The following is a 10,565-nucleotide window of genomic DNA, read 5'->3' on the forward strand; positions in this document are numbered from 1 at the left end:
CCATCCCTCTGTCCCCACAGTGCCCCGTCCCTTCCCGAAGTGCTGTGGGAACTGATGCACATTCCTTCTCTAGGGATAAAGATCCCCGAGAGCTGTGTCCAGAAGGTGCTGGAGGAGCTGAAGCAGATGGACGAGAACGTGAAGCGAAAGCACAGCCGACTCCTCCAGGCCCAAGAGCAGAGCTCGCAGTTCTCCCTGCCGCTGCACATCCTGCCACAGCCCCTGGACCTCACTCAGATGGGGCCCGGGGTCCCCCTGCCCAGGCACCCCCTGTGCCAGGATGAGATCCTGGACTTGACCTACAGCCCTCCCAACAACAGCATTCCCGACGTGGCGATGAACCCAGAGCACGGTGCGTTGTGCTTCCCCTCGGAGCCTGTTCTCCAACCACACCAGCAGCACAGATTACCCTTTGGCTTCAGTCACCCTTCTGCCTTCCAGAGCCCGGCCCCTGTCCTGGAGGGAAACGTGCCTCTGAGCTCCTCGCTGCATGAACACCTGCCTCTGTCTCACCCAGGACCCCTGCAGGCGCTGCAGCAACAGCAGCAGCAGCAGCAGGAAGATTTTGCCCAAGAGGATGGGAATATCAACTTTAGAGAGATCCTGGAGGACATGCTAAGGACGTTAAATGGGCCCCCCCAGGAGCGCCAGAGTGTGATCCAGTTCAGTGGGCCTTTCCCAGACTTCTGAAAGTCAGCTGGGCACACCGGGTGATGCTTGCCCACTGTGGATCCATATCCTTTGGTGCAGAGGTGAGAGCTGGGGAGCCCCGGCTTTTCTACTGGTTTGGACTGATCCTTTTCTGTTTTTGAGGGAAGAAAAAAAAAACAAAACCCAACAACCTATAGTTCCTTAAAGCAAAGTTTATTTATATATAATATACAGTCAGGCACGTATAGATTTGTATATAACATGCGCTTGGGGGGAGTTGAGTGCTGCCAAGTTCAGCTGCTCTGGACCGATGGTCTCTGCTGTGGTGGAGTCCTGCTCAAAGGTCAGTGCCCGTGTAGGGCTGAGGAGAGACGCCCCCTCCTCTGTGCCCATCCCCCTGCAGACTACTGAGTTTCCGAGCTGGGTCGTGCCTTCCCCAGCCCTCCAACCTCCAGCAGCTGCTGCCCCCCGAGCTGGGCAGGGGGCACGGCTGGTCTCTAGAGTGACCTGGTCTGTTACTGAAGGGTGACAGCCCGGTTCCCCCGAGAGCTGGCTGACCAAACTGTATCCGCATCGGCTGCTGCCAGCTTTCCCTTGGGATGCCCCGGCCCTGCTGCGGACCTCGAGGCTGCTCTGGAGGGCTGGCTTTGAAGGAAGGGGTGAAGGGGGGTGCTGTCCCAGAGGAGCTGGGAGCCACGGAGCTGGTGTATCCCTCTGTGCGGGGCTGAGCAAAGCAAAACTGGCTGTGCCTGCTCTGCCCTTCCTGGGGAGGACACTTCTGGGGCTGCCCAAGCTCTGCGGGAGAGGGCAGGAGCTGGCTGCACCCACCCCCCTGTTTGTCAGTGTGGTGACAGAGCTGGGGACTTTGTCAGAACTCAGCCACACGAGGACCTGGGGGGGGTTTCCCCGGAGCAGAAGGGCCGCGTGTCCCATCAGCCTGTCCTGCACTTTAGCCTTGCCAGCTCGCCGTGGCCGGCCGTGCTTTGCCCAGCTTGTTGCTGTTGCATGTTGTCCTTTCAGCTGGCCGCCTCGCTGGCCCTGCTCCATCGGGCTTGTCCTTGGCTGGGCCACGGACACAGCCCTGGGTGGCTGGACCTGGGCGACCCAGCCCTGCCCACCACTGACCTCGGGGACAGCTGCTCCCAGGCCCCAGAAGGGACGAGTTCCCCAGTGAGCACTGGGGATGGGCCGTGTCCCTGCTCATGCTGCAAATCCAACCTCCGATACCAAAGAGCAAAGGTCCGCTTTGCAAAGCACTGCCCCAAACAACCCACCAGCCTTTGGCCGGGAGCGGCTGGGCGAGCTGCCTCCTCTCCAGGACAGAGGTGGCCTCCAGCCACCACTGCCACCATCCCAAATCCAGCAGCGTCTTCGTCCCGGGGAAACTTTTGTTTTCTCTCTTTTAATCTAAGGAGTCTGGCAGGCAGCTGCCTGCTGGCAGGGATGCTCCAGGCCTGGCAGCACCTCTGCCACCCTCCCCTCTGCTCTGTTCCTTTTCTCTGCCTTGAGTCATCGAGGCATTTTCTAGAAGTGGCACCAGGATGTTCTCAGGGGAATGATGGGACGCCTTCCCCGGCTGGCCTGGCCGTCTCCAGGGAGGGCCTGGGGCAGGGGGTGCAGCGAGGACAGGCCTTTGCTGGAGTCCCCCGTGCCCTGGCAGGTCACTCTTGAGGGTGCTGGAGCTGTACAGTGTCTGGTGGGGTCCCCTCGCCTTGACCCCCGTCATGCCCACCCGCCAGGGCTTGGGGACCAGCCAGGCACCCCCTTTGCTGTTGAGAAGTGCTTTGGGTCGGTGTCTGCAGCGTTTGTGCTTCTGCTGAGACGGGAACCATCTTCCCTGTCACATGGAGACCGTGGAGCTGCACGTCTGGGCTTGTGTTTGAGGTTGCTCTGGTCCCTGCTTTTCCTTTCGGGGGCTTGTCCTTACCCCCCACCCTCCCCAGCTGGCATCTGCCTCCCACCAGCCCACCTGGCCAGGGGCAGCCCTGCAGCCAGGGCAGCTCGGGGGTGCGTTTCACTGCATGCAAGGAAACCTCTTTACCTCAAAGTAAACACCAAAGATGGGGCGCCCCTGCATACCCCCGTGCTGCTGCCCGGAGAGGTTTCTGCTTTTCCTGCAGCTTTGCTTGCTTCTTGCCCAGGGATCGCCGCTTGCTCGGGGTGCCGCAACAGCCTTTTTCCTGGTCCGGAACAGAGCAAGGCTCTCCCCTTCCCCAGACCCTCCTCTATTTAAAAGCTGTCCCAGTCCACACCACTCGTGGCGAGGCCCTGGCTTCGCCCGCGTCCTGGTTTGTTTGCTCAGTGCTCGCTGAATTGTCAGCGAGGAGAGAGAAAAAGATGCCAGGAAAAACCCATTTCAGAGAGGCTTAAACTCAGGAATAGCCAGGAGGATTTCTCCTGCTAGGCACGCTCCGCCAGCCACTTCGCCGCCGTCACCCGGAACCCTGCCTGGTGGCTTTGACGTTAATTTTAAAATATATGCAATTCTCCCTCCTTGATCTCTGGAAAGACAGAGAGCACCTTCAAAGAAGCCCTTCCCTGCCCCGATCCTGTGTTTTTGTCAGGGTTAATAATATGTAACAATATCTTTTAACTAAATTATTATGCATTTGTCCTACTGATTGTATGTATTTTTAAATGAGTCCCTTTTTTTCTTCCCTTACACCTTTTTGTTAGCACTTTTTAATCCGCTTGTTGTTTGCCTTTGTTTTTCTATGTGTATTTATAATTAATTGAGATGTATATATGTAAAGAAATTTTTTTAGAATATGTGCCTTTGACTAATAATTCTTGAATTTTCTACTTGCCTCAGAAAGATAATTTTTCATTCTGCTCAGTAAAAATGGAAAGGAAGCCACATACGAGAATTTTTTAAGTCCCAGCTCTGTCTGTCTGTCCGTCTGTCCAGACCTGCCCCAGGATCCCATCTGGGACTCGGATCAGGAATCTGAGAACCAGGGTCCTACTGGCAGCTGGAGTTCACCTCCTGTGTCACCAGCAGCTCGGTGGCAGTTGAGGGCTGCTGTCCCCAACCATCATCCCCTTCTCCCAAGGATGAGCCAGGCAGGGGTCACGCAGAGGATCCTCCCTGGAGCCAGCGCTGGCCTTCAGTGCGGCGGCTCCCTCCGGCTCTGCTGGGCAAACAGATAAAGGAGCCACTGTCCAGGCGTGTTTGTCCAAGCTGCTGTGGCGCCGGGACATCTCACCCAGGCACTGCCAGCCCCGCTCTGTCCCTGTGGGTGGTGGGATGCGGGGGGAGCCATTGGTACCTCGCTTTGTGTGGCCGTGCAGCATGTGCTGCTGGTGGAGCTCAGGGCAAGACCGCGTGGGCCGGCTTCCCCAGACCAGCCCACCGATCCTGGGGGGGTCCAGCCGACCTGTTGGCAGGCACATGGTAGGGGACTAGACTTGTGGGGGGACCCCAGCAAGGATCCAGGGGATCTTCCCCACTCCAGCTTGGCCCAGCATCGAGGACAGGGCTCCCTGGGGTGGTTGGAGGCTGTGGGCGTTAAGGGGAGACCCAGCAGCTCCCCCAGACCCTGAGGAAAAGAGGCAAGGTAGCACTCCAGCACCACAGATCACGTGTAAAACATGAGCTCTCCCTGCCCACGGGAGACAGTGGCCTCGGCCAGACAAGGCTGCACCTTTGCAAGCACCAACAAGCTGCAGCTGAGCCTTCCCGAGGAGGAGGGATGACCTGGTGCACCCGTGGTCCCACATGCTGCAGTCAGACATGTCTCCAGCTACATGAGGTTCTTGCCGTGTCCCAACACGACTTGGTGGTGTTTTGCAGCAATTGCTTCTGGCCGTGGCTTGCGCCATGGCTGGAACCATCCCCTTTGCTGCCCTGCCAGGGCTATCCAGGCCAGGGCTGTGCTGCTGAGCACCCAGACTTTGCCCACAGTCTGTGTTTAGAGAAAACCAACGCAATTGCCTCAGCAAGGCACCTGCCTGTTAGTTGAGGGCGAGGAGGGAGCCCAGCTGCAGTCCCAGAGGCGATACACACCTTCCCCCTCCTCTGGCTTTCCATCAGGAGCACCGGCTGACCCAGGATTTGTGTGCAATTCCCCCCTCGGCACTAATAAGGATTATCCCTGCTGGGCTCAGGAAGGGCTCAGGAAGTTGTGTAAGGTCTTAGCTCCCCTGCAAAGCTCTGGGTTCTCACGGGGAGCAGCACAAACAAACCCAGCCCCATCCACCACTCCATTTCACACCTGGACAGAACCAACCAGTCACTTCTAACACATTTATTGCAAAGGGACACCTGGTGCTGCTCTACGCCTGTAGAAAAGGGCTGCCCAGCAGCAGCCGCCGGCCCTGAGAAGTCACCTTCCAGCGGGTGCACGCCAGATCATCAGGTCTGCCTCACCAGCAAGCTGGCTTGAAGACAGACCGTCATTGGGGCTGGATGAGGAGGCTCCACAGGTAGCAGGAGGGCCGGTGCTGGGGCGAAGGGACAGTGCAGCGGCGACATGAGCAGATCTACAAGTAGGCAGGCAGGTCCTTTTCAATCACCTGCAAGAACAAAGGGAGCACTGTGCTATGAGAACGTCACTGCCCCAAGAACGTACCCGAAGCCCCTTCCATCCTACCCCAGAAGGAGCGCTTGGAACCATGCACCCGCCCTTCCCTGGAGCCATAGAGCACAGGAGCGCCTTCTCTCCCCCAGCCAAAGGAGGAAGAGAGCCAAGACACAGCAGCGGAGCCTGCCCTGGAGCAGTGCTCAGCCCCAGCACCGCTGCATTTCTCCACAGATGCAATCTGACTAATAATTTAACTAATAATGGGATCCACAGAGAGCGGCTGGTGCGCTTCTGTGGGTCAGGCAGAGCTGTAACACCAGCCATGCTAGCGGCAGACTTACATAGGGATCCTCCATCGGACTGTACCTCTTCACCACTTGGCCCTCCCGGTTAATGAGGAACTGTGGAAGGGAAACAACACCCAGGTAAGTCCAGCTGTAACATGGGGCTCTGCAGCCCTGCGAGCAGCAGAACAGCCCAGGGAGCTGGTTATGGTGGGGGTCTGGCTGTGGTAGACCCTGTCTGCAGAGCTGGAGCCCCTGGCAGACCTGCTCCCCACCTCAGCTGGTTACTGCCTCTCTGGGACAGGGCTTGAGATAACCAGGCTAGAGGGCCATAGCGGTCTCCAGTCACAGAGACGCGGGCAGCGCAGGAGCCCCTCAAGATGCTCTGCCCCCAACATGCAGGATAACCACACAGAGCAGAGCCTGTGCATGAGGATCCCTCCTCCCTGCAACATCTTGGGGACTCCCTGCACCCCCCAGCAGGTGCAGCCTGGGAGAAGGCAGCTGTATCCTACCTTCGTGAAGTTCCATTTTATTGCACTAGATGAAAAACAAACAAACAAAAAAAAGAAACAGAAGTGAGATTTTGGCTGGAAAAAAAAAAGCCCTTCCCCTTGCCACAGCCAAGCCGCCCACTCAGCTGGAGTGGCCCAGAGCTGACCCCCCCCCCCCCCCCGCCTGTCATGGGGCTGGGGCTTTTGGTGGCTCCCCCATCCCCCACTCACTTGCCCAGGGTGCCTCTTCCTTTGGGCTGCTCCTTCATCCATTTCCAGAGCGGGTGGGCATCGTCCCCGTTGACGTCGATCTTGCTGTACATGTCAAACTTCACACCGTAGCCTTCGGCAAAGGCCTTAATCTGAGCGTCGTCCCCGGGTTCCTGGTGAAAGCCACGGAGGGGGCCCCCTGAGCAGCCCCGCAGCCAAGCGGCCCCCTCACCCCGCTCCCCCACGTACCTGTTTTCCAAACTGGTTGCAGGGAAAACCCAGGATGCGTAAACCCCTCTCAGCGTATCGGGCGTGCAGGTCAACAAGCTGAGTGTAGTTTACAGCGGTTTTGCCTCATTTGGAAGCCACGTTGGTGATGATGCAGACGCAGCCCCTGGGGAGGGGGGTCAGTCGGGTGCTGCTCTCCCGGGTTACGCAATTGCGCCCATTGCGGCTCGGTGACCCGCACCGTGGCCTGCCGAGCCGTTCCCCTCCCCCCGGGCCCCGCGGCGCCCAGCCCCCCTCCCTACCGGTACTTCTCCAAGGACACGTCGGTGCCGTCGATGTCTCGGGCGTGGAAGTCATAGATGGCCTTGGCCGAGCGCCAATCCTCCGCCTGGGCACACTGCGGGGCGCCGGGAGCCGCCGTCAGCGACCCCCGCAGCCCCGACGGCCCCGGGGCGGCCCCCACCGCCCCCGGCCCCAGGGCAGGCCCCGCACTGGCGGCCCCGCGGCCTTGGTTGCCCCGGGGGAGCCCGCACCCCCGTCCGCCCCGCACCCCCCGGCCCAGCGAGGCCTCAGCCCCCGCCGCCCACCCTGGCCGCCCCACGGGAGCCCGCCCCGGGCCGGGCCGCCCCACCGGGCCGCGCTCACCATGCTCCGGGCCGGGCCCTGCACCACCGCTGCCCCCCAGCGCAGTGCCCGCCGCAGCGCCCGCGCCCATCCCATGGCGCCCCGCCGCCCCCAGCCCCTCAGCCAATCGGCGCCCCGGGAGCCCCGCCCTTCCCGGTGCGCAGCCAGTCAACGCGCAAGGAGGCGTGCCCGGCAGGGTGATGGATGGGAAGCTGACCAATGGAAGAGCGAGGTGGGCGGGGTGGCCGCGGCGAGGTCGCGGGGGGGCGGGCGAAACCACGGGAGCGGGGGGGGTAGGGATGGACCGAGCGGCGGGGCCGGCCGCCGGGCGCTGCAGACCGGCTCCCTCGCGGCCGCGGCGGCCCTGCTGGTCTGTGCGCGGCCGCGGCCTGTTCGGGCTGGGGCACAGGCGGGCGGGGATCCGGCGCGGCTGCGGGAGGGGGAGGCGCTGCCCCCCGCACCGAGCAGGCGGTGGGGTCGGCCGGCAGCGGACTGCAGCTCCCAGGAGCCCCCGCGGCCGAGGCCCCCGCGGCCGCCCCGGCGCCGCCTGTGGCCGCCTGCGCAGGCCCGAGGCGGGCGGCCGGCGGGGGCCTGGGGCGGTGTGGGCCGGGCGGGCGCCATGGACGACGAGGAGGAGACGTACCGGCTGTGGAAGATCCGTAAGACCATCATGCAGCTCTGCCACGACCGGGGCTACCTGGTGACCCAGGACGAGCTGGACCAGACGCTGGAGGAGTTCAAGGCGCAGTTCGGGGACAAGCCCAGCGAGGGCCGGCCCCGGCGGACCGACCTGACGGTGCTGGTGGCGCACAACGACGATCCCACCGACCAGATGTTCGTCTTCTTCCCCGGTGAGCGGGGCCCGGCGCCGGGCCGTGGCCTGGGGGGGTGGGGGGTGCTGTGGGCTGTGGGGGGCTCTGGGAGGGCCCTGGGTGACGCCGGGGCCGCCTCCTTTCCCAGAGGAGCCCAAGGTGGGAATAAAGACCATCAAGATGTACTGCCAGAGGATGCAGGAGGAGAACATCACCAGGGCGCTGATCGTGGTGCAGCAGGGCATGACCCCGTCGGCGAAGCAGGTACCCGGGGCCGTGGGGGAGGCCGCCCCTGCACCACAGGGCTGCTGTGGGCCACAGGTGCTCCATCTGTCTGTCTGTCAGTGCTGCTTGAGGTAGATAAAAGCCTAAACTTTCCTTCCCGATACTTGCTAAAGCCTGTTGTACCTTGATACAGGCACTTGCTTAACACCCAGGTGTGTATTGCCGGAACAGGTGGTTCTGGTTCCAGTGAACAGGTGGGAGCAGGAGGTGCCTGAGAGAAAAGGGAGTATTTGCCAGCAGTCAGGAACTCCGTATGCTCTTTGCCTGCATAGCTGTAGCTGTGTGAGCGCAAGCGTAGCCATCCCACGCTTGCAGTAACGGTTTTGTTGAGGAGCAGATCTGGGCACAGGCAGGGCTGTCCCGGAGTGGCGCTGCCCTCTGACAGTCCTCTCCCTTTCCAGTCCCTGGTGGATATGGCTCCCAAATACATCCTGGAGCAGTTCCTGCAGCAAGAGCTTCTTATCAACATCACAGAACACGAGGTGAGCAGTGTCGTGTCGGGCGGTGGACTGAGGGCGGGATGCTCAGTCTTTTGTGCTGAGCTGTGGCTTGGGCAGCTCCCGAGACCTCTCAGTTGGAAGGCCGGGCTAAGTGACACAGTCCTGGGTTTCTTTCTTACAAATGCGTTGCTCTTCCCAATGCTGTGAAGAGCCAGTTGCTTTCTAATCTTAGTCTCTCTCCCTTGTTGTTTACAGTTGGTCCCAGAGCATGTTGTCATGACAAAGGAAGAAGTAACTGAGTTACTGGCCAGATAGTATCCTTTGTTTGTTCCTTCCCTTCCTGCTTGGGTGTGATGCACGCTTGCTTTGGGCTGAAAATGAATACATCTGCATGTGATGGTTTATTACTTTGTTCCATGAGTTGTGCTAATGAACGGGCACCTGGGCCCATCTGCTGGAGGAGCTTCTCCTTGACTCCCTGTGCAGTAAGCTGAGGGAGAACCAGCTCCCAAGGATACAAGCTGGGGATCCTGTGGCCCGGTACTTCGGAATAAAACGTGGTCAGGTAAGAGAGAAATAGACTCAGGCAACAGTTCCCTGTGGGCAGGGCAAGAAGGGGAGCTCCCTCGCAGTATTTCAGAACTCTTGGAGACAGGAAAGATGTCTCTTTCAAATGTAAAAGCTGTTGTGGGTCAGACACAGATGCATGCACGCTGAGCAAGCTTGGCTGCCTGCTGAACCAGCTGGTAACAGGCAGCAGATGTGACGCCAGCCCCATGCTCTGTGATCTCCGCCTCCTCTCATGCTGGAGGCTGGCACTTCCGTGCTATGCAGGGAGCTCAGCGCTGGCCATCTCTGTGGCTGCCGAGTGCCACGGCTTTGCAGCCACGTCATCCGGGTGTGAGCGCCTGCCTGTGTCGGACAGAGAGCCCCACAGGGGAGACTCGCCACCAGCTTCTCTCCCTCATGAGTTCCTTCTGTTGGCCTCCTAGGTAGTGAAGATCATAAGACCGAGTGAAACTGCAGGCCGGTACATCACCTACAGGCTGGTGCAGTGATCTGGAGCGCTGGGTAAGGCAGAGCACGAAACCCTGTGGCTAGCGGAGAGCTTTGGGCGGTAGTGCCTGAGACTTAGGCTGGAGCTTTCCAGGGTTGACTTGAAGCAAACGGCCTCCAGGAAAAGGCGATCTTAGAGCTTTAAATTGTTCATGGAGGGAACTTCTTTAACTCCTAGGTTAGAGGACAGACCAGATCAAGGCTTACCTGGTTACGTGCCTCGGTGTCTGCCCTGCAGGATGTGCCTGTCAGTGTTCAGGCCGTTCGTGGGGCTTGGCCTTGAGAGCAGTCTGCTGAGCGAGGCGTCGGGGGATTCACATCCCGAGTTCTGTTTCTTCCAGGTGTGGAAGAGTTGTGTGACAACTGCCGATCCTCCCATCCACTGGTGATTCACAGACACTCTGAGATGTCTGCCTTTCCCTAGATGGCCAAGAAAATGCTCTTTCCTTGTTGCCTTTATGCAGTCGTGTTACTTGGCCTCATCCCTTTGTTTTCCAGCATGGACTTTGCTGTAACTCCTTAGTTGTCATTAAGGACTCAAGCCATGGAAGTAACCTGAAGCAACAGAAGCGTGCAGAGTAGAAGCGAGTGGAAAAAGACCTTTGCTTTCCTATTTTATTTTATAGGAACTTATTTTTAATAAAGATTTGTACTCTGGCTTTTCCTCACTGTTGTTGTATTTCTCAGCCTCTCGCTGTAGCAAAGCCTTCTAGACTTTGCGAGTCCCTGTGTTACGGACTCTCCATCACGGCTGAGCCAAGCGCCCACCCTGCGGAGCTCTGGCCCAGCTGTCATATGCAGTTTCAGTGCTGCAGTTCAGACTTCCCTTGTTGTTTACCTTATCTGTTCTTGTTTTGAACAGGTGTTCAATGTTCTTACCTTAGCTTAACCTTGTTTTGAGACCTTGGTGCTCAGATATTGCCGTGGAGAGTTGCATATCACCCCCCAGTCATTTTCA

At 59.5% G+C, this 10,565-nt stretch overlaps 3 protein-coding genes across 9 annotated transcripts in view; 2 read left to right on the top strand and 1 right to left on the bottom strand.

The window, feature by feature from the left end:
* SBNO2 (strawberry notch homolog 2) overlaps window positions 1-3,518 on the top strand; it is a 65,023-nt gene extending 61,505 nt beyond the window's left edge. For 5 of the 6 annotated variants that reach the window (XM_037384375.1, XM_037384377.1, XM_037384376.1 and 2 more), the window contains one exon: window positions 74-3,518. In XM_037384375.1, the coding sequence (XP_037240272.1) occupies window positions 74-690 (617 nt within the window). In that variant the 3' untranslated portion in view covers window positions 691-3,518. The remainder of the gene's footprint in view (window positions 1-73) is intronic. The other variant, XM_037384378.1, reaches the window with a different exon arrangement.
* Window positions 3,519-4,883: 1,365 nt separating this feature from the next.
* On the bottom strand, window positions 4,884-7,147 carry GPX4 (glutathione peroxidase 4). Its single transcript, XM_037384608.1, has 7 exons — window positions 7,036-7,147; window positions 6,693-6,787; window positions 6,412-6,556; window positions 6,184-6,335; window positions 5,974-5,998; window positions 5,516-5,575; window positions 4,884-5,166 (listed from the first exon to the last, which is right to left on the bottom strand). The coding sequence occupies exons 1-7, from the start codon at window positions 7,108-7,110 to the stop codon at window positions 5,134-5,136; spliced, it is 585 nt and encodes a 194-aa protein (XP_037240505.1). The 5' UTR covers window positions 7,111-7,147; the 3' UTR covers window positions 4,884-5,133.
* Window positions 7,148-7,572: 425 nt separating this feature from the next.
* Window positions 7,573-10,271, top strand: POLR2E (RNA polymerase II, I and III subunit E). 2 transcript variants are annotated; one of them, XM_037384599.1, is made up of 7 exons: window positions 7,573-7,865; window positions 7,975-8,090; window positions 8,513-8,593; window positions 8,807-8,865; window positions 9,038-9,116; window positions 9,544-9,622; window positions 10,106-10,271. In XM_037384599.1, the coding sequence occupies exons 1-6, from the start codon at window positions 7,634-7,636 to the stop codon at window positions 9,607-9,609; spliced, it is 633 nt and encodes a 210-aa protein (XP_037240496.1). In that variant the 5' UTR covers window positions 7,573-7,633; the 3' UTR covers window positions 9,610-9,622; window positions 10,106-10,271. The 2 variants fall into 2 exon arrangements, with proteins under 2 accessions (XP_037240496.1, XP_037240495.1); XM_037384598.1 differs by having other exon boundaries at window positions 7,574-7,865; window positions 9,949-10,271.
* The last annotated feature ends 294 nt before the right edge of the window (window positions 10,272-10,565 follow it).

Source organism: Falco rusticolus, chromosome 4 (genome assembly GCF_015220075.1).
Source record: "Falco rusticolus isolate bFalRus1 chromosome 4, bFalRus1.pri, whole genome shotgun sequence".
Taxonomy (NCBI): domain Eukaryota; kingdom Metazoa; phylum Chordata; class Aves; order Falconiformes; family Falconidae; genus Falco; species Falco rusticolus.